Consider the following 27,144-nt stretch of genomic DNA (forward strand, 5'->3'; position numbering starts at 1 on the left):
ACCTTAAATTGTGAATCCTGCAGCGCCTCACGCAGCCCAGCCCCTTACTTCCTTAGCAGTAATACGGTCGGTACCGTCCCTTCGTGGGTCACATTCCTTTCCCTCCTCTCCCACCACTCCCTTACCTAAGGTTCCTTTAATCAGACACAAACAATGCCAGCGGCGTGTATAAATATTGTGCTTTAATGAACTCCTTAAATAGAAATGTCACAATGAAAATATATAATTGGAAGAGATAGGGTGTCCTGTGTATATTCCATGCCCATAGAAAACTATAAGGGAAGAAATAGAAATTGGAATTAAGCAGCAAGAGGAGGTGAGAAGGAGGTCTGTAGGCCATCTTGTTGGCACTGATAAACAGTATATCTGATTATCACAATTTACCAGCGCAATATCCAAAATTTCCATCCCAAAGACATGGAATTGCCCTGAAAAAGAGAGGCAGTCTTCTGGATTGTTGTTGTTTCTTAATTCTTCAAATGATAAGAACTGTTTAAACCAAACAAGGCAGGATAAGAGTTGGATAAGGTTAGCACCACTCATCCTCAATAGAAACTCAGGTCAGTGATCTTGTTTATGAAAGCTGAGGCAGCAAGACCAGATAAGAAAAACCGAAGGATTAGACAAAACTCTCCCTCACCCCAGACCACCCTCTGCCCTGCCCATGAGAAAGCCAGCAATTTCAACGGGATTGGGAGAGAATGGTATTTGGGTTTCTTTTCTTGGAGTGATCCTCGGGAGATATTCGTGGTGTCCATTTCCTTAATAACTCTTGAAGATGGGATAGCTCCTCCTGGAGACCAGAGATTGTGGGAGCTGAGAGGCCCATCTGGGAAGAGGGTGAAGAGAGGCAGAGAGGATCCTTAATTCTCTTAGTTCCCTTTCCTCCTCCAGCTATCCCCTAGGTTCCACTTGATATAAGCCAGAAGCAGTTTTCCCACACTCCCAAATCTATCCGCTTTGATACCAATAGGAATGGTATCTAACTTCCCAGTCCCCCAAACCCTTGCCCTTCTGCTCCTGGAAACATCTGGTTTCTCCTAGAACATCTGGTTCAGAAGTCAGACCCCTTCTCCCACTCCCAATTTTTGCCTTCCCTTCTCACCTGGACCTCAGGCCTTCCCCTCAGGTAGCAGCGTCTCCAGAGCCTGATCTGGGGTCCCAGACATCCAGGCAGCAGCAGTCCCGGGGGTAAAGGGCAAGCTCCCCAGTGTGAGGGGAGCCCCCACTCCTGATCAGCCAGGCTTTCAGAAGAGATAGCAGGTCGAGGGAGCCAACGAGAGGAGACTGCCAGCAGGGAGGGACTGTCCCGCCAAGGACAGAGTTGATTCAGGGGTGTCAGGGCCCCTCTAGAGAAGAGCCACACGGAACTGGGGGGCCCAGGAACCATGAAGCTTGGCTAAGGAGGAACAGGAAATCAACTGGCAACTTAGAAACCTGATGACCCCCAGTTTCCCCAAACTGGGTCATGAAGGAATGTCCAGCTGTCACCCACTGCACACTGTACCAGTTATCAAACTACAAGCCTTCCCCTGAGAACACTTTATCTGCTCTCCTTATTAGACTTCAAACTAGGCCTCAGGACTGATTAAAGTTGATTTTAAGGAAACATAAAAATGTGTGCATGAGACAAGACGACTAATAAGGATGAGGAGGACCAAAAAAGATGCCATTTGTGATTTGTAGGATTTCTGTCTTCCTGGGGACAGTTAGGACTATAAATGACACCAGAAGGGGAATGAGGAACTCAGACACTATCACCTCTCCTCATCTAGTAGGATGAGCCTGTGAAAAAAATCAAAGGAATTTAGGAACTTCAGACACTTTACCTGCTGTCTAGGGAGCCAGGAATCTGGGCAGTGTTCTGGGTTATAGCCAGGATTACAGAATTGTAGTATTTGTTTATTGCTGTAGCGTAAATTCCAGTCCCAGACAGATAGTTGTGGGTTAATAGAGTTCCCAGCCCCTGGGAACCCAGGGGTATAGACTTGTGTATAGTTGTTGAACTAGACAGAGGAAACAAGAAGAGGAAGGTTAAACAAAAATATATAATCCTCCCCAGTTTAGAGATAAATCGTGAAACTCATCTTATTCTAAGAATCAGATGTAAGGCTTCCCTGGTGGCTCAGTGGTAAAGAATCCACCTGCCAGTGCAAGAGGCACAGGTTCAATCCCTGGTCCAGGAAGATCTTATCTACCTTGAAGCAACTAAGCCTGAGCACCATGACTGTTGAGCCTGTGATCTAGAGCTTGGGAGTCACAACTACTGTGAGCCCACATGCCACAACTACTGAAGCCTGCACACCCTAGAGCCCATTCACAACAAAAGAAGCCACCACAATGAGAACTCCATGCACCACAACTGGAGAATTTGCTGCAACTAATGTGAGAGTTGGACTGTGAAGAAAGCTGAGCACCGAAGAATTGATGCTTTTGAACTGTGGTGTTCGGGAAGACTCTTGAGAGTCCCTTGGACTGCAAGGAGATCCAACCAGTCCATTCTGAAGGAGATCAGCCCCGGGATTTCTTTGGAGGGAATGATGCTGAAGCTGAAACTCCAGTACTTTGGCCACCTGATGCGAAGAGTTGACTCATTGGAAAAGACTCTGATGCTGGGAGGGATTGGGGGCAGGAGGAGAAGGGGACGACAGAGGATGACATGGCTGGATGGCATCACTGACTCGATGGGCGTGAGTCTGAGTGAACTGCGGGAGTTGGTGATGGACAGGAAGGCCTGGCGTGCTGCGATTCATGGGGTCGCAAAGAGTCGGACATTATTGAGCGACTGAACTGAACTGAAAGAAGAGCCCACTCAGCAATGAGGACCCAGCACAGCCACACACAAAGAAAAGAATCAGATGTAGGGTGAAAGTCCAGTCCTGAAAGAAAGCGCCAACCTCCTCCCCCTTTCCCACCCGCAGACCACTTTTCATATTCAAGGGTAAACTTCAGAGAGTAGTTCTTTTGTTGACTAAACAGCTTGTGGGATCCTAGTTCCCCCGACCAGTAATTGAACCTGGGCCATGGCAGTGAATGCCCAGAATCCTCACCACTAGCCCACCAGGAAACTCCCAGAGAGTACTTAATGGGTAGGGGAAAGCCAAAAATGGAAGTCACTGACCTGTCCACTCTGCTTTCCACGCTCCCAGGGGGTGTCTCTCAAGAATGTAAGGGTGTCAGGAACTCTGACACTGTCATGAAGAGCAAGAAGGAAGAACTCAGAAAATTCAAACTCAGCTGGAAACTGCTGGAGGAGCTGCCAGACGCAGTCAAGGAAGAGGAGAAACACTGGGGCCTGAGAAGAGGGAAATTAAGAGGTTGGAAGGGTGTGTGGGGACTTAAATGGAGAGGATGAATGACGTGGGAATGGGGACACTAAGGAGGTCAGGGGGTGGAAATCAGTTGAGGTAGGGGGTTGGGGTCCCTCATCTGGATCTCCTTTCAAGCTCAGCCCAACCTCAGACCTAATTTGGACCTAATTCACCTCCAGTGGATTTTAGTATGTCATTTTCTCATCCCTCTACTTCTTAATAACACCCTCCCCAAACATTCTCACCTCTTCACTGGCCCCAGATCCCCCAAGTCGGGTCAGGAAAGGATGTCCAGCTGCCACCCACTCTCGTTGCACTAATGATTGGAAGCCAAGCAGTGTTCGGGCTTCAGGGGCTGAAAGCAGCTGGACGAGTGAAGAGAGGAGGCCATTGAAATCACGATCACCGCGCTCTGGGTGATAAAGAGGGATAAGGGACAAAGAAAGAAAGACCAAGAAACTAGGGCAGAAGAGAGTGAGAAAAGGAAACATGGCAGGAGGAAGTAAGAGGCACAGAGGGGGAAAGTTTTGGGTAGGTAGGATTGAGAGGGCACATAAAAGTGAAGAAAAAACAAAGACCTTGAGTGATTCACTTCATACACTCCACCAAGAAATACCCAGCTTCACATGTAGGAAGCAGAATCAAATGCCAAACCAGTTTTCCTCATTTTCCTTCCCCAGCCCCCAATCCAAGCCCCCATCCACTGATGGAAGGACAGGAACAGAAGGCTGAGAAGCCCTCTGTTAGGGACCACAAGCTTAATGGGGAGGCAGAAGTAGCCCTGAAACACGAGTAGTTCCTAGCAAAACGAGAGAGGATGCCAGCACTGGAAGGGGACAAGCAAACTCTAGACCTCCCTGAGCAGAATCCAGTCAGGTGAGTAAAGAAAAAAGGCAAGGAATGGAGTGGGTTGGCCCAAGAAACTCACCTTGAAGTACTACAGAGCGAACCCTGGATGTCACTAAGACTGAGATGTCACTGGCCTTTCGAAGACAAGACCTGGAGGGGTGGGCGAGGAAGAGAAGAGAACAATAGGCCTAGAGGAAGGGAGTGATGGGTCATGGGATACTATGGGGGCAGACTCCCAATTCCTGCCCACGCACCCCCCACCCCCCAGCCGCCTTCTAAGGAGCAACAAATAACAGTCTTCTTGGGGAACCAAGGAGAAGAGTTAATGGAAGACTGAGGAGTCCAAGTTAACAGAAGTTTGAATTATAAATCATGCCAGAAAAAGACGGATTACCTGGTGTAGTCCAACCATCGTGTTCCTTCCAGAGCTGAGAGCCATTTATCCTCAGCCACAGATGAATCTGAGAGAGTGCAGAGAAGTCAGAAAGGCAAAGAGATCAGGAGAACTGGGGATTCAGGGTCCAGAATTAAGGGGTAATAAGTTGGGTAGTTGTTGCTTATGGGGAAAGGAATGAGAAGTAACTATAAATGGCTATGAGGTTTCTACAATTAAGTTGTGATGGTTGTACAACATTGTAAATACAATGAAATGCATTGAATTGTGCACTCAAGATGGGTGAAGGGTGAATTTTATGGTACATAAATTATATTTCAATAAAGCTGCCTTAAAAAACAAAAATGTTGGGATCAGGAAGACAGGAAATCAATGAGTCTGTGGGAAATGGGTGTTGAGTGGAAAACGAAGGATTATTGGGCTGAAGGAGTTCTCATCCATATCAGGCAAAAGGGTAAAACCAGGTTAGGGTCAACAGACCTAGAGGTGGGGTGAGGGGTCAAAGTTTATCTCACCAGGCAGGCAGAGGGCCCTCAGCCTCAGGTGGGCAAGTTGGACATCTGCAAGACTAGGCAGCTCATCCATGGTGTCTACAAGGACAACGTCTGAATGCCCAGCCTGAAGCATGGACTCCACTGCTCTGGAGGGAAGGGAATCAAAAAGTAAGGGAAGGTGTCTGCCCCTCACATCTAACCCTTGATTCTGCTTATCAAACCTCCCCTCACCTGATATCCTCCTTGTTGGGGTCACTGGCTGTATAGAAGCCCCCACAACGAAGAAGATCACTGCCCCCAGGGTGATGCCAGGACAGGCGCTTCACATGGATGAGATAAGGATCACTGAGGGAGAAAATCCTAGCCCCACCCTACCCTTGCCCCAACACTGACCTCAGGGATCCCCTCCCTTCACAGTGACCGCTAACCTCCCATGACCCTCTAATCCCCAAATATTACCATCATCCCCACACTGACCGGTCCACGGCCCTGATGGAAGTGGCCAAATGCTCTCCTGACCTCACTGTCCAGCGTTCGGTTAGGGACCCAGAAGTAACGAGGGAGGCTGTGAAATTGAGAGTTATGTCACAGCATGGCCCAGTGACCTCAATACAATGCAAACCTGTTATAAGGAAGTTGCTTAGGAAGGGATCTTTCTGAAGGATCTCAGGTTTAGAGATCTAGGGGATAAAGGGGCTAGCTTTGTGGATGTCCTTGGAGTCTGGAGTTTGTGGGAAGTCCCAAATTTTAGAAGATCAGAGTAGCATGAGAAGATTGATGGCGCAGCACGGGGTTGGGTGGACTGGGGCATCACCTGGTGGCTACGTCGAACCTCTCATTGACAGTGCTGACCCTCCAGCCCCTGGCTGCCTGCTTTTTCCGCTCAGTCTCCCAGTCTTCTGTTGTCTCCAAGAGGGGAATAGGTGGTTTTCTGGAGTCAGAACTCTGGCCTAGGGCAGGAGGTCAGCCAGCACAAGAGGAGGAGGAAGAAGAACCAGAGACAGCTTAGCTCTTCTGTCTCCAGCCAGCTTCTGCTTTTCAGACTCTACCCTTTCTTTACCCCAGAGCACCCTCACTCACCAGCCTTGCTCAGGGTTATCCCTGCATACTGTTGGGCTGGACTGTTCTGAGCTCTGGCTTGGACAATGGCCATGGTCACCTGTAGAAGAAACGACAGCCCATCCTTTGCCTCACACTAAAGTGAAAAGGAGGCAATAAGGCTCTTATATTGTTTCACCATCTCGGCCACTAATAGAGAAGAAAAGCAAAGACAGTCCCTAACTAAGGGAGCTTCCACTGGTCATGAGAACTGGAGTCAGGAGAACACATTTAGAACCACAAAATGACAGAATGGTAGTGCTGGGAGGAATCTTGGGAAGAATCTTGTCCAACCCTCCCTGTTTTTCAAAGGAAGACACTCGTCCACAGTTATACTCCTGATAATTGGCAATGCTGGGCTAGAACTCAAGCCTTCACTTTCACCATACTCTAATTTTAGTTTTTCCTAGAGGAGAGAAGCAGAGAGAATGATGAGAGGGATCTTGAGAGATGGGACTATTGGGGATTGCCAAGGAAAGGATCCTAAGATTCTAAGGGGAGGAGGGATTCTTGGGTTGGAGACCTCTTACCTGAAAGGCCTGAGGCTCTAGTCCTCCAGCCTCAAAACCAACTCTGAGTAGTCGAAAGTCTTGGCCGTGAATCAGAATCTCCTCAGGGATAAATTTAAGCAGGGACCCTGGACGGAGGAGCTGGACTCGGGACGGGCCATTCACTGAAGTCAAGAATTAAAGAGTGGTATAGCCATGGATCAGGGTCCCTCTAGGAGGAACTCTTCCAGCCCATCCCACTCCATCCACTCAGTCTGTCCTCTGAGAATAGAGGAAGGATGAGGAAGGGTTCCAGCACCCACAGTGAGCCCTTTCACCAAACCGCCACACTTACCAGCCTCTAATCGCCCAATGTTGGCCAGGGAAAAATCATACTCACTGCTCAGGGGAGTCTCCTAGAGGAAGCACATGACTGACGCTAAAGACATCTGAAGTCTCGTTCATTGTCCTACCTTGACAGCCCTAACCTCCCTAGAGATGCTTCCCAATGACAATCCTTGATACTCTTAGAAGACAGCCTTTAAAGCATAACTCTCTCACTTCTCGGAGAAGGCACTGGCACCCCACTCCAGTACTCTTGTCTGGAAAATCCCATGGACAGAGGAGCCTGGTAGGCTGCCGTCTCTGGGGTCGCACAGAGTCAGACATGACTGAAGTGACTTAGCAGCCTCTCACTTCTATAATGTTTGTCTAAATCTTCTAGACTCCCTTTCCACTTGACACTAGTTGTCCTTTCCACTGCCCTAACCTTCTCACCTGACTCCGCTGCCATCCACGGGGCTGGAAGGTGACCCTCAAGTTGCTGCAGATCAGGGTTCCAGGAATTTCAGGTTCCAGCCCCTTCCTCACCCCCGGGGCCCATGCTAGAATCTGCTCCCCTGCAGGGCAAGAAGGGAAGCCAGGTTATGACTGTTCGCAGGGTTGCCGCCACTCGTATACACACACTCCTCTCAGACATTCTGTAGCAGAAACTAGTTGAGGCACTCCACTGTTAGCCCTTATGCAGCCTTTATTCTCTCCACTCACTCAACCTACCCATGTTTGTTCTCCTTCTCTTTCTTGCTTAATTATACTCTGAAAATGATTGCCTTCTGGCTACTTGATGTTTACCCCTCCAAGACAACTTTCCCTAACACTCCTTTCCTCTGGGAGCATCCTTCTTTCCAGAAAGAATGTCATAGGACGATGACCTCGAGGACCACCAGAACCTGTTCTGGAGTGACCCAAAGCCAGCCCTAATGATTCCAGTGACTCTAAGAGAAGAATACATGGCTACATCAACCCTGATCCTTATCTTCAGTTCCATTTTCCCACCCTAAAACTATGAGACCTCTTCCAACTTCCCAGGAAGGGGAAGGGCACAGTCTTGAAAGCGTTAGCTTGCTGCGGCCCCCTTTGCCTGGCAAAGTAATAAAGCTACTCTTTTATACTCCTTTAAAGCTCTGTCTCCTTTAAAGCTCTTTCTATTCAGCATAGGTGAACAGAGGCCAGTTTTTCGGCAACAGACAGGAGAATCTAAAGAGGAAAGACTAAGATTCCTCCCTAACCCCACAAGAATGAAAACTTAGGAGGAGAGATTTTAGGCCCTCAAATATTTTTGAATAAGTAAATGAGAGGAGTAACAGGGTCAAGAAAACAGAGGGACCATCAAGCTCCAACCAGCCCTAGGCAGAGAACAGAGCAAATCTCAGGTAAAAGCACTTTGAACCAGAAGAGGAATACAGAGGTATCTTTAGTGAGGTTTGAAACAGGGTTTGAGGAGGGTGAAATTTGGAACAGTCTGGAAATCAGAAGTATTGGGAAGGCATTATTACCTGGGAGGCCTCCAGAGGCCAGGCAGCTGCCCAGCTGACGACTCCTGGGCTCTGGCATCCCAGTTCCCTGGACAGACTTCGGTCCAGAGAGCTGTGAAGGGTGTAGGATTAATCCCCAAGCTTCTCTGGTCCTGGAGTCTGGGGTTACTTCAGCAGCCACCTTTGGAGGCCTACACTCAGACTCTCAGGAGAAACTGAGATCAGTGGCTGTGGAGAACTCAGGACAGGCGTTGGCAGATAGTTAAGGGAGGGAGGGGCTGGTTAATGGATAATGAGACAATGAACTTGAGACTGCAAAAAAGACCAAGCACTGTCAACCAGAGGCTGATATGAGAAATACCCTCCGCCTCCTCTGGATTCTTCTCTTTCTCCACATCATCCCCATTCGCACACTCTAGATGACAAACCCCTCCCCCAAGCCCTTTTCCTCTCCTTACCCCCATCTCTGGCTCTTCCTTCTGGGGGGCGATGTTGAAACTCTGGCCCCGGCCCCCCCACCACATTTCTCTGGCTCCATCCGGGGATGGAGCGGTCAAGGGTGGAAAACCTCGAGGATGCTCAAGCCCCTTGGGGAGAGGCTGAATCCTGTAGCTAGCAGGAGGGAAGTCAGGGAGAAGGGCAGGAGGAAGATTCAAGGGAAAGGAGCACTTGAGGTGCAAGGAGCACGATTTGGGGTCTTCTGAGAGGTGTGTCCAGTCCAGCTAGAGAAGGCTCCACGGAAACTTCAGTCGACTCTGGAGAGGGCGGAAGAGATGCCCAGCCCCTTAAAGGAGAAGACACACAATTTTGGAAAAGTGGAGAGAAAGTGGAAGAGCCTAAGAAAGGTGAGGAAAAATTGGGGAACTGAGAAAACCACATTCCCTTCTTTACTCCAAACCCAGATCCTATCCTCTTTCTGTTCATGAGCTTTGGAGACTATTTGAGGGAAGCAGTAATGACAAGTATTAAACTGGAATCATTTGGGCCACTTCCCTGGACTCTCACTGATGGCTTCCCTGGGAAGCTGTTTTTGTCTTCTTTAAGGGGATGTGAGGAATGATTAAAGGTACTTCAGGCCTCCTTACAACCTCTCCTGACAGTCTGAACTAAAGTAGTTGAGAAGAAATAAATGGAAATTGGCCCTTGGGATTTTTGCCTGGGGAAGCCCAAGAACTGGGATGGGGGTGAGAGGAAGTGTTTTTGTATATCCTTCTCCAGAGAGTGTGAAACATCTCATATGAAGGGTGCAGTGGAAGAGTAGGGAGAGAAACTGAAATATCTGCAGGATGCTGACACAGGTACAGGTGCGTGCAAGTTCTGTGGCTGGGGGTGGGAGGCCCAAAGAAAAGATCTAAACACTTAATCACACACACACTTAATCACACACACACACACACACACACACACACATCCAAACAGTTGGAAACTAGAACCCATTCCAGGTACAGAAGCCCTCCCTCCAGCCCAGACATCAGATCTCCAAATTAATGATTCATGTTAAGGACTTTGAAAGCTGAGGGCTGGAACCCTCTCTGTTCAGTGCAACAGTCCCATCCCCCAGCCCTCCCCCTTGAAACCCAAGAAGCAAAGATGGGTGGGGAGGGCTGTAGGAGGGAAGCAAAGGAACAGTAACTAGGGTAGGTATGCAAAATCTACCTTTAGATATGAAAAAGACAAAAGAAGGTACAAAGTAAGGAATTGCTGAGCTGCTGTTTTATTGATTTTGAGTTTGTACAGAGGCAGCAGTCCTTAGGTGGGGTCCCCAGTTTTCCAGAGTGACACTCAACTCTCCTCCCCCAGCACACACACCCTTCCGGCCTCAGTTTTGAAAAGTTCCCTGTCTTGGCTGCAACTGTGGAAATAGTGAAGATATTGTGAGACAGGGAGTCCATCTGGAACAAAGAGGCATACACCTGCTAGGGAAGGCGTCCCAGAAGCCTGATTCCAGAAGTTCTAAAAGCTGCTACATTCCCCACCCCCATCTGCATTCCATCAGCCTCAATCCCTCACGGGAAGAAAATATTTCCCAAGATCTGTGGCAATAGAAAAAGGTGTGTACCACAATTTAAAAATCCATTATCCACTTTCCTTCTCCCCATCACCCTTCAGTCAAGAGCCTCATTCTATTCTTTAATACTTGAGGTGTAGGAACAGCAGAATAGAGAAAACATGAGGGGGGATGGGGGAAGATCAGAGCCAGAAAAAAGATGGGTGACTTAGATCAGCACCTAACTAGGAATGCAAAGGGGACAGCAGCTAAGTGTTAAGTAACAGGAGGACACCTCCCCCTCCGACCACCCGCCACACACCCAGTGGAGGTTTAGTGGATGGAAGGAAGGGTGGAGAGGCAAGGGTCTGTATCAGATTTTTCCATTTTCAGAATCCTGGTCTGGTTGCAGGTTTGTGCCAGGAGTGAAGGCTGCTGGGAGGGGCTGCTAGAGGAAGGAGGTGGAGCTGAGTGACTCACAAGATGAATCATAGATCCAGTTATAAGCACAGAAAGAGGCCAAGGTCCTCCCCACCCCCGCTCCTCTCTGCTACTGGCAGCCAGCTTCCCTTCCTCTTTTCTAGCACCTCTTACCCAAGTGGCCAGTAAAAGGAGGGGTTGTGGAGAAAGTCTCCAAGGAGGGTATCATAATATTCTGTTAATCCACTTAAATTCAGGGGGCAAAACAGCCTGTGATTTCTATAAAGTGAAAGAAACAGACTGCCTGTATGAGTCACTGAATCTGTAGTTGAAGGGCCTGGAGGGAAAAGGAAATTAGGAAAATCTGTGGTGCAGGTGATTCCAGGACGAGAAGGGACTACTAATTCTGTCTTCTCACCTGTGGTGGTGGGCCTGGGGCACTGACTCCTTGGAGAACAAAAGAGAATGCAGAGTCCAGAGGTGTCAGAGTAACTTGGGGACAATTATCTTTGAAATGCCTTTATTGGGAAAGATAAAATGCGACTGGAACTTTGGACATGTGGCTGTTTAGAAAGTGGTAAGAATAGCAAAAGCTAGGTTCTCAGAAGTCATTCAAAACCAGCTCCATCCTTTCCAGCTCAGTATCACTCCCAAACATACACTAAAAAGTCATTGCTGATTTTTGTTTAGTTGGTCTGTGAGCTTGTTTCACTTGAGAAGAAACAGCCAACAGCAGAGGGAAGGAACTTCCCTTCAGGCCCCACAGAGCACTGAGCTGAACACCATACCATTCCATAAAGAGACTGAATCTTAAAAAAAAAAAAACCTTTTAATATCATTTTATTTTGCTGTAGAATCCAGTGTGAGGGGAAAATGTTTGGTTAAATCTTGTAACTGTCCATCAAACCAGCATAAATTAAAAGGAGGAATCTGGAGGCATGTCCTATAGACCTATTTGCTCCTTCAGGGCTGAGATGGAGAATCTAGGGTGGGTAGAAGGGGTACACTGTCTGAAATCAAAATGGGAAAAGTAAAAGCCCTGAAAATCTCCCCTCTCCAACAACAACCTCAGTAAGTACCCCAGTGCCTTGGGTTAAAATAACTAAGTGCACTTATTTAAGCCTGAGATGATATCCCTCAATTAGGATTGAGGGGCCTGCCTCCCCCCTTCAACCACACCCCCAACTACTGAATCTGGCTTCTTTTGAGAGCATGTCCATCTCCTCCCTTCCCCCCAACACAGTAACTGCACGAGGCTGCCTCTTCTACTCCCTCCCCAAATACTGCCATTTCCCAGGCAATTTTTCACCACCTTCCCATCCTACAGTGGTCTCAAAAAATAAAGCAGAACAGAATTTACTCATCCCTACAGAAAAACATCCATTGACTCAGGGTCCCTCATCTTTAGAATGCAGAGGTTATTTTCTTTTTTTAATGCCTCAATAAAGTTACCTTCCCAAATTAAAAACAAATAATTCTTAATGAAAAAGCTAAAGTGCCTAAATAACCTAACCCCCCCACACACACACACATTTTTTTTAAACCATTTTCACCCCCTTGGGCACCCCTCAGAATTTCCACCTTTTTATTTGAAAAGACGACCAAAGGGATTGGGTTGGTCAATTTATAAATCAAAACAAAAGCAAACATGACACAAGGTTTCCGTTTTTGTTCATTTGTCCTCAGTTTTTAAAAACAAAAGTATTAACTAGACTCTAATAACAGATCAAATCCAAACACAGCAGTCCAGTGGAGAATTAAAAGTTTCCTGGTTTTATTCTCTGGGAAAATCCCTGGTCTGTTTCCATTCCTATTGGTCCAGGCCAAAATCCTATGATATAGATGGATGCCTACGGGAAAGCTAGGTGTGCTGTGCAAATTCTAGGTGTGAGTTTGAGTCACTTTTGTTTGGGTGCATGTTAGGCGACAGAAGTTCATATGGTCGTGGTCTCACCAGTGTTGTTCTAAGCCCAGACACGGGGTGAGGTAAGCAAGGCACTCACTTCAGGCACAAAATTTAAGGATGCCTCAAAAGCCAGTGACCAAGATGCTATTTTAACACAATATATTCTGAAAATCAAAACTAATATAAAAAGAGCCACAATGAATAAAGTATTGAAATTTTAAATAAAGACAAGATTCTACTCCTCCTTGCTCAATTCAGCTTTTCTTCCCTCACTCTAACCCCAGTCCTGCTGGATCCTGTTTTAAAGATTTTGATATTTTGCTCATGATGGATTTTTTGCATTAATTTTTTTTAAATGCTGCATTAAAACAGTATTTATCTTGACTAGTGAGCTTTTGGCATCTCCTTAAGTTTTGACCCTGAAGGGAATGCTCCTCTCACACCAGCCCCAGTCCTCCCTGGAAATACAAACATACCCTCTTTTGGAACCTATCTCCTTTGACCTCATTGCTTCCTTAACACATCCATTTCCAAATAAAAGCCTAAGAATTAATAGCCATGGAAATTATTAAATCGACAATCAGATTTAGAAAATAAGTGGCTTTTCGAGTTTGTTGAGGAGAAAGGAAACTTCCTAAATTGTGAGCAGTTCCAATGAAGAGGACAGTCTTGGCTGATTTTGTTATCAAGGGGGAGGTGGGATGACAACTTTCCTGACTGGGCAGAAGCAACATATGGCAAACACAAGTCCCCCCAGGGCACACCCCCAGCCCATGTCTGCCTTGGATCAAATGTGAGGATTACATTCCACAGGATGGTTTAAGAGTACACACCTCAAAAGAGAAATCCAAATACAGAAAAATAGCCCCAATTAACACTCTAGACACATTAAGTACACTTATGCCCCTTCTTCATATGCACCCAGGAGTGTATACAATTGCATAGTTGATTTTTCCCCCCCAGAAAGAAATAATTTAAAGAAAAGGGAAGATTGGCCCAGGATAGGTCCTCCAGTTTAAAGCTCTTAGAAATGGTGCTGGCCAGAGCATAGGCTGTCCAGACTTGTGCTTTGTGCAAAATGCAAAGGAGCTCCCCCCAATACCGTGTCCACAGACCCACTCCCACCCTCTGGGGAAAAGGATGGTTTGGGGAGAGGAGGGAGACCCAATGACAGATCAGCTCATTGGGAGTAATCTGTGATCTGTGGTTATAGTTCACTAAAATATATATTTCTTTAGCTACCTCTTTATAAATTGCCCCTAACCCCTACCCCAAGTTTCAACATCAGTCCTATTATCAAAAATATCTCTTCTTACAAAGTATTTTTTTAATTATTTTAATAAACTAACCACAGATTAAGGTCAGCTATGGCTTAACAAAAGAAGCCGGGATGTTTAAGTTCATTCTCCAAAAGTAGAGAGGAAGGAGAAAGAATCACTTAAATAGGAGGGGAAAAACTCATTTTTAAAAATGTCTTTCGCTTGGTAGGGTCTTTTTGTTTCTTAAAAAAAAAAAAATCCAAAAAATAAGTTGCTTTCTACAGAAATGCAGCAGCAGAGGATGGTAGTGCTCTATTTAGGTTTTTGGTTTTGTTTGAAACAGTCTGGCCAAAAGTCTGTCCTCCTCCCACCCCCTCCCAAGGCCCACTCAAAAGTGTGGTTATTGCTAGTAGTTAAAAAAAGATCACCTCTGTACCAATTCACCTGGAAAAAATTCAACACACACAGCTGCTCTTATCATTCTCTTGCCTTCCCCAGAGGGAACTTTTTTTGTGTTTTTTGTTGTTGTTTTTTTTTTTAATAAAATTAAATTCTTAAAAAAAATCACAACCTTCTTAGCTGAGCTCAGCCCTCAAAAAGGATGAGGAAAAGATAGGGGGCAATCGGCAATCTCCTCTAGAACTAGAAGGGATGACAGATGGCTGTTTAGAAGGAAATCAAACTTCAGAGGAAAAAGATTCCCCCTTTAAGTTCTTGCCTTTGCCATCTCACTAAACCGATTTAAGCCATCCCCCTCCTAATAAGCACCCGGAAGCACACATTTCTTCCTTATCTTTCCAGATCCTTCAGAAGGAAAAATTTATCCAACACTAAACATCTACCTTAATTCAAGTCAACAGCAAATCTAATTTCCCAGTTTCCCTCCACATTCCCAACTCCACCACCGTGTGCTTTTTTCCAACCTAAAAGAACTTTGGTCTGTTTTTTCTTTTATTGACTGAACCTCCTTTGCCAGTTCCTCCCCCAGACTTCTGCCCACCTACCCACCCCCACACACCGAATCTTCCCTTACACTTTCCCTTAGGCCTGAGATGGACCCAAGGTGTTATAACACACAATTATCATCTTTCTCCCCTTGTACCTTCTCAGTACCATCAAGTCAAGATCGGCAAAGGACCAGTATAGCCTCGAGGCACCATCCAGCCCTGACCTGCTCTTGCCAGCCTGGCAGCTCTTCAGAGTATACACACTTAAGAGTTTCTAGCCAGGCTCACACCAACATTACTGCATTCGCCCCATCAATATGGGAGCTGGGTCTTATAAGCCAATTAATTGAGCTTAACTTTCTTTGTTTAGCCCCCTTGCCCTCCAAGGTTTCGCATTCAGAACCTGTGCACCAGCAGCTCCCCACCCGGTTCACGTTCCCTTCTCCTCAGTTCTTCTCTGTAACAGCAGGAGCAGAAATTGTTTGTCTCAGGGTGTCCGTAGAAGCTGCAGTTCGGTTGTTTGCATTTGGTCTGGGTTGGGGGAAGCCCCCGGGGACCTCCAGCCCATCCATCTGGCTCAGGGGGCTCTCTGTAGCCGTTGCTATAGGAATCAGCCACGCGGAAGTGGGGTGGTAACGGTGCACCCCTGTGAGCTCCATCCTTGGAGTGACTGCCTGGCTCCAGAGAAAGGATGCTGTCCTGGTGGGGGTAGGGTCGCCCAGGAGGGCACTGTCTGGGGAAGGTGGCATATGGTGGTAGGCCCCCCCCACATGGCCCCCCTGCCAACTGCCTCCGGGGTTCCTGGCAGTGGACTCCACCCCCAGAAGGCCGAGGGACAGTAAAGCCACCAGGGTAGCCAGCAGAGAATGCCACTGCCTTGGATTCTGCTGGAGGGGCAGTCAGCAGCTCCTCCCCGCCATCTGGCTCTGGCTTTTTGGCTGGAGGAGGCCCACTCCCTACCCCTCCATTCATGATCTTCCTCTCTGTCTCCTTCTGCTTCTGCTCTGCCAGGAATCTCTCCTCAGCATCAGCGAGGTAGCGCTGGATCATCTCCTCCTGATACTGGTGGCGGTGACCCATCTTCAGGGTGCCAACAAAAATAAACTTCCCCTCCCCTTGCATTGCAATCCTCATAATGCTCAGGCTTTGCATCACCTCCTGGCTATACCTGCTCCCTCCATTACCAACAGACTCAGGTGTGGGCTTCTCAGATACAGGCCCATCCCCAGCTGCCTCCTCCTTGCCACCCTTCCAACTCTTCAGTGAGTTTTTCTTCTTCTTCTCCAGGGTCTCAGTGCCACTGCTTACCCCCGAACCTGTTCCCATCCCTCCAGGCTTAGAACCCTTGCTGTGCATCAGGCCTCCCATGTTCTTCTTGAGCTTGCTGCCCAAGGTTTTGCCAAAGCTGCCCAGTTTGTTAGCCACAGAATCTGCTCTCTTCTTGTCCTTTTCCCGATCTCGCTTTGACTTCTCTTTCCGCTTGCTGCCCTCGTTGCTGGCAGAGCTGCTGCCAACTGACTCCTTGTCTGACTCCCCAGACTCAGGTGTGGACCGGGGCTCATCTCCAGCTGAGGCTGTCGGGGACTCAGGCTGGGCCAGTGGAGCCTGGAAGAGACAAGAAGATGGTTGACAGATACAGAAGGGATAAACAACAAGGTCTTTCTGTATGGCACAGGGAACTATATTCAATATCCTGTGATAAACCATAATGGAAAAGATCCTGTGATAAACCGTAATGGAAAAGAATATCCAAAAAAAGAATTTCTGTATGTGTATAACTTAGTCACTTTGCTGTACAGCAGAGATTGGCACAACATTGTAAATCAACTATACTTTAATTTTTAAAAATTAAATTAAAAAAAATGGCTGACCATTATTCAATTGGCCTAGATTGAAGGAAGCCCCCAGGAACCTCCAGCCCATCCACCTGGCTCACAGGGCCTCCTGCAGCTGTTGCTATAGGAATTAACCATGTGGAGAGGGGTGGTAACACCCCTACGAACTCCTTCCTTGGAATGACTGCCAGGTTCCAGAGAAGCGCTGCTGTCATGAGGGGAAGGGTCACCCAGGAGAGCACTGTCCTTCCCCAACTCCTCAGCTCTCCCATGAACCAGGGGAAAAAGTATCTAATGTCTAGCCTTTATCTCACCTCCTATAATCTGATGCCCTTCTGTAATAAGGAGATAGCAAAATGAAGACTGGATTTTGCTCTTCTAGAACAATGTGCAACTATACAAATACATAGCCTCTGGGTAAGGTGAGAAAATATTCTGTAGACAGTAGAATGGCGTTTATTATAAATTTCTCTATGCCAGATTCTACCCAAAGTTACTCTCAAGGAAGTTCTGAATAACCACCCCAAGTCTTAACCATTCTGCATCCACTTTCAGACATTCAGCACCAGAGTCCATCAGTTGGCCCTTGCTCCTGTGTTCCTGTTCTATGGATAATGACATCCTCAGAACCTACTAGATCAGGAGCTCTTTAAGCTATTCTGTCTCTCCTAGTGCCCAATACAGAGGTCTATGTACGGAGGGCTTAGAACAAAGTAATAACAATCTCAAGTTCAAGAAAACTTTTCCTGAAGAATATGTTTAGTATCAGAAAGCAGAGCCTGGTTGTTGAGAAGATGTAAAAAACAAAGGGCACTAAACAGGTAGAAAGGCAAGAAAAAGTCTCTTTTGGAATTTATCTGGTATTTTCCAGTTACTCCTAATATTGAATCATAAGCCACTATCCAGAAGAGACAAGGAAGGAGACCACCACCAGACGTCCTTGTTCTCCCTGACGTGGAAAGGAGGGCATGCCAGGGTGGAGTGGGAGAAGCCTCACCTGCGCATCGGAGGACACTGGGATCCACTTTACGTTCATGTAGCCATGCAGCAAATGCAATTTGACCTCTAGGGATAGGATCACACTGTGAAAAGGAGGAAAAAAAGAATTTCAAAGAACTGTGGCCTTTAAAAAGCAAAGCAGTGCGATCCAGTTGGGAGGCAGGGTGGGAGGAGGCTACATGGCTAGGAGCTCAGGGCTGATTTGAATTATGGCTGCACCAATTACTAAGCTTTATCACCTTGAGCAAGTCACTTCAACCTCCCTGAAACCCAGTAGGGGTTGATAATGAGTATAGATAATAATATCTATCCTGTAGAGCTGTTGTGAAGATTAAAATAGTATTGAGAAAGGGCCTAGCTCAGGGCCTGGAAAATAGGAAATATTTATGAAACAGTATATTACTTAGAAGGTGCTTTTGATAATTAGGTGAGAACTTACTTAAAAAGTCATAAACTCTTTTTTTTTAACCCCATCTTCTCAGTTGGCTCCAGTTTCAGGAGCCCAAAGAAGGCAGCACTGGATAAGAGGTGAGGAGGGAACTTTTACGCTCCTAAGCTCTTCACAGAAAGCTGTGGAAGCAGGAGGAAGCCAATTTCAGGGAAATGGGGGTAGGGGTGGGGAGAACGTATTTTTCTTGCCATTTAAGTTCCCCCCCCAAAAAAAGCAAAAGTCTAGAGCAAATGATTTTGGTCAGCTATTTAAAACCCTTCTCGTTTGGGCTGCGAGAAGTGTGATCCGATCATCTCGATTCTCTGACCACTGTTCTGGGGTTCTGTAAGAACACTCCTCACGCTATAAACACATGCCAGGATTCCCTTCTGTTTCATGGGGAGAAAAAGCAGTGGCCAGAGTCCAGGGGCCCACTCTGCCTCCCACCTCTCCGTCTTCCCAAAGACACTAGAACTAGGATGTGACCACCTTCGCCCCTGAGCTGAGGAAAAGTCCCGGGAGACAGACACCGCATGTGGAAGAGATCGCAGCTACAAAGCAGATGGAAAGGCTAGACGCGCCTCACCTCGCCAATCGGACGTTGTCGTTATCATCTTTGCCCCACTCCCAGCCCTTTCCAGGGTCCACAGCAAAGTGCAAAGGCAGCAGCTTATGCTCTGAATCTGTAAGTGGGATCACAGCTGGGGAGGAAAAACACATATAATCAAGGAGTCTTCCTGAGGAAAGAGGAAGGCAACTGAACACAGACTGACTCCAGTAAAAAGGCAGCTGAATTATACCAAAGGTCTCTAACTACAGTCACATCTCAGTTCTTAATGATGAATTGTCTTAGCAGAAAAAAATAACAGGCAGGTTTCCCCTTTACTCAGAACACAATTTAGGCCACTTATCTCCATGAATTCCCACCAGTCAGCTAGCACCCATGATGTTCCTGCCAATTAAAGTGAATTCAGGGAATTCAAAGTCATTATTAAGGCAAATAGAGCAAAGTATCATTTGGAAAGTTCTTGACCTTAATGTATAAGCTTCTTTACTCCAGATCAGGGAACACAGGCTGAGTTTTCCCCAAAAACCATTTTTTTTTTTTAAACAAAACAAAACAAAACTCTGTTTATCTTAGAGCTTAAGAAAACCGCGTCAACACTCTGTCTGGGCTTGCACGTCACTCAGTTCCTTCCTCCTACATCCTCTCTCATTTCAGTTCTTCTAAGTGAAAATAAAGCAGACCACAAGACACCAGAGACCCAGACACCATTCCGCACCCTGTTCCTTGGCATTCTCCTTCTGCTCCATGGACACAAGTGCAGAAAAGTGGGCCTGATCGTAGGCGAGCACCAGAGGGGAGCGGTGACACTGGCTGGCTGGAACCTCCAAGGGCAGATAGATTCCCCCAAAGGGAATAGGGGCGAATGCTGCCAGAAATCACAAAGATTATTATTAAGGCTATATTCTTGCCTAGTGGGAAATCTCTCCACCCAACTATGTCAATTGAAGCCCCCTTTCAGTCCAACCTGTGTTTAATAATTCTTTCCTAAGACGTTTCATCAATTAACCTCAACTGCTTTACTCTGTGAGAATTGTGCATTGTTCTAATTTACACCGTGTTTTTCCGCAAGGGTCATATATCCCCCTTGCAGACAGGGCTGCGCAGGGTAGAGTGAGGACTGCTTGACTCACCTTCCCCCCCAGAGTCCCTCAGCATGGTGTCTGCCACGACGACTATGGGCCTCCGAAGCACGTGGGCAAGGACGAAGACGTGGAATTCTTCTAGACTCTCATACACAGGCTCTTCTGAACTCTCCACCCTAAAGTTGTAGGAGGGGAGAGAATGGAAGAGATGCAGTGGAAGGGAGAGGGAAGAAAACAAATCAAGAGACCTCAGAAGACCAGTTCTGCAAAGAGGGAAAAAAAAATGTCCATTTCCTGTTTTCCATTCTGAAGGGTGCCATGGACACAGATGATTATTTTTACGCTAGCGTGGCTATTTCTACCTCCATTTCACAGAGGAAGAAATTCAAGAAAAGAAATGTGAAGGTCTGAGGGTTAAAGCAGTGCTCAGAATTGGGATGTAATCCCTCTTAATACCTATCTGGTTCAACAACCTTCCTCTACTCTCTTTGTCCAGTAGCTCAGTATACAACTGTGTAGCCTCATTCTGCTTATTACTTTACCCACCACAACCACCCACACGTCACATTCATCATGTCCTATCAAAAAAGAAAAACAAAAAAGGAAAGAAAACAAAAATCCCTTCTTCATGTTCCCTTACTTGAAGAACAGCCTCACCCATCTATTGACTAATACTTAGTAGCTTAATCAGAAATCTGTGAAATATTTACTGTTCTTTACATCGCATCTTCAATTAATCACCTGGCCCGACCAATTCCATCTTTTAAGTGCCTCCTCTGGCATATCTGCAGCCACCACTCTTGCTCATATCCGTGTCCCCCTCTTTCCTGGACTATCATTACTCCCCTCAAGTTCATCATCCATTTGGCTGTCACTGTGCTCAAATACATCAATTTGTTCCTGTTACTCACATACTCACAATTGAGTGGCTTCCTGCCCCCTGCTTCTACTGCTGCTGCTGCTGCTAAGTCACTTCAATTGTGTCCGACTCTGTGCGACCTCATAGACAGCAGCCCACCAGGCTCCCCCGTCCCTGGGATTCTCCAGGCAAGAACAGTGGAGTGGGTTGCCATTTCCTTCTCCAATCCTGCCGCCTAGAGCAATCTTATTCAACACTGGGTGCTTGCTACAAATGCAGATTTCTGGGCTACGCAACTGTACTTCCTTAGGGTGGAGGTCCAAAACTGCATTTTAAATAGATAGCCCAAATTATTCTTATACACAATAAAGTTTGGATAGGTTATATTTTTTAACTTTTTACTTTAGAAAAATTTTTAAACATATTCAAACTAGAAGGAATAGTACACTAAACTCTCATATATCCATCATTCAACCTCAATAATCATAAACATATGGTCAATCTTGTTACACCTAGACCTTGATATATTACCCTAGGGATCAGCCCCCACACCCACTCCACCCCACCAGAGTATTTTGGAGCAAATCCTAGATATCATATAATTTCAACCATGAATATTTCAGCTTCAATCTCTAAAAAATAAAGACTATTTTTAAAGATGTCCACAATACCATCAATATCACAATTCTCTTTTCTTTGCCTTTATTTATTGAGGAACCAAATCACTTGTCCTGCAGTTTCCCAAAGTCTGGATAGAATACAGTTTCAATTCCTCAGTAGGGCACACAAAAATCTGGACTGCCTAGCTCCATCTATCATTCAGCATCACCTATTCTGTATTCTGGCAATACTGAACCACCTGTGGCTCCCAGAACATCCCACGCTCTTACACTCTTCTGTGCCCTTGTCGTGGCTTCTCTCCTGTCCTTCTGTCCAACGCCCTCTTAGGACAAACAAAACTCTCTGGACACTGGGGACTCAGCAAAGATTACTTTCTGCTCCTCCAGTTAGACACACTTACCCACCACAGCCGGCTCCATTGGTACCCAGATGCATGCGGGGTTCACTTGAGGCCAGCTTGATCAGTTCATTCCATTCCTTCTGCCACTCGTCCTCTGTGTATACCAGCCCCGACTGTGTGAAAGACAGGCAAGGTATATTAAGCAGTTAGAGGCTAAGTTCAAAAGGAAATAGCCGCTCCAACTCACTGGTGTTATTCCACTCTATGCTCCTGTCTTATAATTTGTAAGCACTTGTCTTACAATTTGTACACAAAGTCCAGTCTCTTCTCCCTGTTATAGTCAAGATCCATGAAAGAATAATCTATGATCACCCTTACACTTCTTCCATTCTTTTCCAACCCACTGTAACCCAGCTTGTTTCTGCCCTCCAGCCTATGCCCCTTACCTGACTGGCTAAATCTCTAACTGACTGGCTAAAGACAGTGACCTTCTAATTGGCCAAATTCAGTGAACTCTTCAGTTCTCATCTTTCTCAGCATTCATGTGGCATTTGATCTCCCCCTTAAACTTTCTTTTCCTTCAGCTCACAAAACACTACTTTTTCCAACCTCTCTGAACTCTATCTTAAAAATATTGATGTTGTGTCAAATAATTTTAGCCTTGGTTCCATCCAGGTTATCTCTTCTACTATTATAATCTCATCTACTGCTATCTACATGCTCAGGACTCAGATATCCTCCTCTCCAGCCCAGACTTCCTCTTCATTTCTATGTTCACATCCAGCAGCCTACTGAAGGCTGTCACCTGCCCATGACTACCTTACACTCTGTTCTGTCAAAACGGAACTTCTGCCGCTTCTAAAACTTACTCCTCCTGTTTTCTAACCTTTGTAAGCAACACTAACGATCACTCAAACACCCAATTAGAACTACCAGGGAGTTACTGATGACTCCTCTCCTTTCACCCATTCCACACCAGGATCCTTTTAGTCAATAACTATTAAGCATGAGCTACTGTAATAGATGCTGGTTTCACTACTTCTAGTCATACATTGTTATGATCCATTTTCTACAATGCTACCAGAAAGATTTTTCTAAAATTAAAATCTGTGGGGAGGGAGGTGGGAGGGGGATTCAGGATTGGGAGCTCGTATACACCCGTGGCAGATCCATGTCAATGTATGGCAAAACCAATACAGTATTGTAAAGTAAAATAAAGTAAAAATAAAATTAAAAAGAAAAACTAAAAAGCTGATGATGTTTGCTTCCTGCTACAAATTCTTTTAAGAATCGTTATTATCTATTAGATAATGATGCACTCTTTAAGCACAGCATAAAGACTCCACTTCCTGGGCTCTGACCTACCCCTCTAATATCATTTAGTTAGTCATACTTCCTTGAATGCACCATGTCCTTTTATACTTCTGAGCTTTTGTCTAGGTTTTGCCTCAACAGCCTTCTGCCTGAGACAACCCACTCCATATATACCTGGTGAATAATCTCTCAACTGTCAGGAAAGAACTCAAGTATCATTCCTCTATGAAGCCTTTCCTAAATCTCCCTGGTGCATCAGCCACTCACCGCTTCCTTTGTGCCCTCCCTGCTGAACTGCTATACAGACTTCTATCACAGAAGTCATAACTGGTTACTTTGCTGTAATCATATACTCACATATCCATCTCCTACTACCACTCTTAAAAGGCAGGACCATGTTTTAAGCAATATGCTTAGTGCTTACCATGTGATCAGTAATCAATAAATACATGCTCAGTTAAACTATAATTTTTATCATAGCAGTGGAAGAAATAGTACAAATAGTCTTAAAATACTATATTGGCTTTAGGATGTATATGATGGTTTGGAAGAAAGTCTATCTTGTTAATTGTATTTGGCCTACATAAGTGTTTAGAAAAGTTTATACTTTTTTTTGAGTATTTATTTATATTTGGCTACACGGGGTCTTAGCTGCAGCACTCAGGATCTTCGATCTTCTTTGCAGCATGCAGACTCTCAGTTGCAGCACATGGAATCTAGATCCCTGGCCTGGGATCAAACCTGGGGCCCCTGCATTGTGAGCTCGAAGTCTTAGCCACTGGACCACCAGGGAAGTCCCAAGTTTATACTTTAAACACACATTGACAGAGTATAAAGAATCACACTAGAAACATGAGAAGTATCAGAACAAATGTAAAAGGAATTAAAGAGCTATTGTGAGCATATTTTACTTTAATAATAAAAACAACAACAAAAACACAACAAAGCTATTTTCAATTTGTATAATTCTATAACTTTTTCTTTCAACTCAAAGTAATACGAATGCACTATTTATATATGGGGCGCTCTGTTCACTCTGATAAATGGTCCCTGATACACATTCACGAGGCTCTGTCTCCCTCTTCCTCTCATCTAGTTTCGCTGCTGTTTCTATACACACAGCCACTAGGTGGTGTACCCTTCTAGGCTGAAAATGTTCTTACCGGGTTTTACCACCATTTTCAACAACAAAACAGGGAGGCCTGGGAAATCAAAACCAATTTAATTTGTTTGGTGTTTGGTACTGGCTAAAAGTAGCTCCCCAGTCCACCTCCCTTTCCCCACCCCCACTATAGTGCCATAAATCGTCTAAGCTAAAAGAATTACCTCATTCCCATATGGAGCTTTCAACGTGTTGAGCAAAAGGAGTAAAAAGACTACTCCTTCAATATCTACTATTCATGGGGCATGTATTTCCATTCAGGGACTTTGAGAGGGAAAAGGTGGCTGACCAAGAACAAAATTTCAGAATTTCTGAGTCTCCTGGCTAACTACCATCATCATGTAACCCCCATTTATTTTGTTGGCTCTACTGGGTCTTTGATGCTGCGTGGGCCTTCTCTAGTTGCAGCGAGGGGGGCTAACTCTCCAGTTGTGGTGCACAGGTTTCTCACGGTGGTGGCTTCTCTTGTCGCACAGCACTGACTCAGGCACGTGGGCTTCAACAGTTGCTGCACCTGGGCTCCAGAGCGCTGGCTCAGTAGTTGTGGCTCAGGAACTCAGTTGCTCTGAGGCATGTGGACTCTTCCCAAAGCAGGGATCGAACCTGTGTCTCCTGCATTGGCAGGCAGATTCTTTACCACTGAGCCACCAGGGAAGCTCCTAACCCCACCTTTAAAATAATAACTATAAAGAGCTTAATATAGCTGGAATTGGTATCTATCCTCTGACTGTGGCTGTCATGTCTGCTTAACTAATTGCATGATCTGGCTTGGCCTTTTCCTGTCTGAAGCGATCAAATCTAAGGTTCAGGTATCAGTGCAGTTCAGTCGCTCAGTCGTGTCTGACTCTTTGTGACCCCATGAATTGCAGCACGCCAGGCCTCCCTGTCCATCACCAACTCCCGGAGTCCACCCAAACCCATGTCCATTGTGTCAGTGATGCCACCCAACCATCCCATCCTCTGTCGTCCCCTTCTCCTCCTGCCCTCAGTCTTTCCCAGCATCAGGGTCTTTTCAAATGAGTCAGCTCTCCACATCAGGTGGCCAAAGTATTGGAGTTTCAGCTTCAACATCAGTCCCTCCAATGAACACCCAAGACTGATCTCCTGTAGGATGGACTGGTTGGATCTCCTTGCAGTCCAAGGGACTCTCAAGAGCCTTCTTCAACACCACAGTTCAAAAGCATCAATTCTTCTACACTCAGCTTTCTTTACAGTCCAACTCTTACATCCATACATGACTACTGGAAAAACCATAGCCTTGACTAGATGGACCTTTGCTGGCAAAGTAATGTCTCTGCTTTTGAATATGCTGTTTAGGTTGGTCGTAATTTTCCTTCCAAGGAGCAAGCATCTTTTAATTTCATGGCTGCAGTCACCATCTGCAGTAATTCTGGAGCCCCCCAAAATAAAGTCTGACACTGTTTCCACAGTTTCCCCATCTATTTGCCATGAAGTGATGGGACCAGATGCCATGATCTTCGTTTTCTGAATGTTGAGCTTTAAGCCAACTTTTTCACTCTCTTCTTTCACTTTTATCAAGAGGCTCTTTAGTTCTCCTTCATTCTGCCGTAAGGGTGGTGTAATCTGCATATCTCAGGTTATTGATATTTCTCCCAGCAATCTTGCTTCCAGCTTGTGCTTCATCCAGCCCAGCGTTTCTCATGATGTACTCTGCTGCTGCTAAGTCACTTCAGTCGTGTCCAACTCTGTGCGACCCCATAGATGGCAGCCCACCAGGCTCCCTCGTCCCTGGGATTCTCCAGGCAAAAACACTGGAGTGGGTTGCCATTTTCTTCTCCAATGCATGAAAGTGAAAAGTGAAGTCACTCAGTCGTGTCCGACTCTTAGCGACCTCATGGACTGCAGCCTACCAGGCTCCTCCATCCACGGGATTTTAAAGGCAAGAGTACTGGAGTGGGTTGCCATTGCCTTCTCCAATGATGTACTCTGCATATAAGTTAAATATGCAGGGTGACAATATATAGCCTTGACGGAATCCTTTTCCTGTTTGGAACCACTCTGTCGTTCCATGTCCAGTTCTAACTGTTGCTTCCTGACCTGCATTCAGGTTTCTCAAGAGGCAGGTCAGGTAACCTGGTATTCCCATCTCTTGAATTTTCCACAGTTTATTGTGATCCACAGAGTCAAAGGCTTTGGCATACTCAATAAAGCAGAAGTAGATGTTTTTCTGGAACTCTCTTGCTTTTTCCATGATCCAGCAGATGTTGGCAATTTGATCTCTGGTTCCTCTGCCTTTTCTAAAACCAGCTTGAACATCTGGAAGTTCACGGTTCACATATTGCTGAAGCCTGGCTTGGAGAATTTTGAGCATTACTTTACTAGCGTGTGAGATGAGTGCAATCGTGTGGTAGTTTGAGCATTCTTTGGCATTATGTTTCTTTGGGATTGGAGGTTCAGGTATAGTGTGAATTCAACAGCAAAGAAGATAAACACTAGGCTGGCTTTAGCTCAGCCAAAGAAAAAAAAAGAACTCCACAAAGTCCAGCTCAGCTCACCAGAAAGCCAGGGGGTTTGGTGTCAATAAAGAATGCTATTTACTTGGTCTTGCCCCTGTGCATTCATTTCCCTCAGGAATCTTCTGGGGCAGACTGGCTAATCAAAGACCAGATTCTGATCTTAATATCATCCTAATTTTAACAATTGAGCTCATTTTTGAGAAAGAAACATAAGCCATTCTATTTCCATGTTTTAAATCTTCAGAACACAAAATTCTAATAATAAAACATTCAAACTCATGCTTTTACAGTTTTTTAAGAAGTAAACTGAATTTATGAAAAACAAATGGTATATTGGCCCCAATTTTTTTTACACATTTACATTAATAAGAGTTAAAAACATAAGTCCTTAAAAATTGGTCTAGGCTTATTGTAAGTAAAAAACCGAAACAACAGAAAAATCCTACAAGCTTGTTGTATTTCATTTTGCAAAAGACAGCCACTAAAGGCT

The 27,144-nt window shown here is 45.7% G+C and overlaps 2 protein-coding genes across 9 annotated transcripts in view; both read right to left on the reverse strand.

The window, feature by feature from the left end:
• Positions 1-162: 162 nt before the first annotated feature.
• Positions 163-9,214, reverse strand: MTMR11 (myotubularin related protein 11). Of its 6 annotated transcripts, none has more exons than XM_069573884.1 (17): positions 8,907-9,214; positions 8,470-8,560; positions 7,412-7,533; positions 6,990-7,050; positions 6,677-6,819; positions 6,129-6,207; positions 5,863-5,998; positions 5,526-5,613; positions 5,280-5,368; positions 5,070-5,194; positions 4,555-4,621; positions 4,240-4,310; positions 3,557-3,723; positions 3,122-3,295; positions 1,830-2,006; positions 1,106-1,399; positions 163-829 (listed from the first exon to the last, which is right to left on the reverse strand). In XM_069573884.1, exons 1-17 carry the CDS (start codon positions 8,970-8,972, stop codon positions 683-685), a joined length of 2,097 nt encoding a protein of 698 aa, XP_069429985.1. In that variant the 5' UTR covers positions 8,973-9,214; the 3' UTR covers positions 163-682. The 6 variants fall into 6 exon arrangements, with proteins under 6 accessions (XP_069429985.1, XP_069429995.1, XP_069430012.1 ...); XM_069573894.1 differs by having other exon boundaries at positions 7,035-7,050; positions 8,907-9,184; XM_069573911.1 differs by lacking the exon at positions 6,990-7,050 and having other exon boundaries at positions 8,907-9,184.
• Positions 9,215-12,465: 3,251 nt separating this feature from the next.
• The window catches only part of OTUD7B (OTU deubiquitinase 7B), a 153,490-nt gene continuing 138,811 nt past the window's right edge, over positions 12,466-27,144 (reverse strand). For all 3 annotated transcript variants that reach the window (XM_069573969.1, XM_069573959.1, XM_069573978.1), the window contains exons 7-12: positions 21,762-21,874; positions 19,930-20,057; positions 19,515-19,664; positions 18,818-18,932; positions 17,800-17,884; positions 12,466-16,572 (exon numbers count right to left, since the gene is read on the reverse strand). In XM_069573969.1, coding sequence (XP_069430070.1) covers positions 15,364-16,572; positions 17,800-17,884; positions 18,818-18,932; positions 19,515-19,664; positions 19,930-20,057; positions 21,762-21,874 — 1,800 coding nt within the window. In that variant the 3' untranslated portion in view covers positions 12,466-15,363. The remainder of the gene's footprint in view (positions 16,573-17,799; positions 17,885-18,817; positions 18,933-19,514; positions 19,665-19,929; positions 20,058-21,761; positions 21,875-27,144) is intronic.

Source organism: Ovis canadensis, chromosome 1 (assembly GCF_042477335.2).
Source record: "Ovis canadensis isolate MfBH-ARS-UI-01 breed Bighorn chromosome 1, ARS-UI_OviCan_v2, whole genome shotgun sequence".
NCBI lineage: Eukaryota > Metazoa > Chordata > Mammalia > Artiodactyla > Bovidae > Ovis > Ovis canadensis.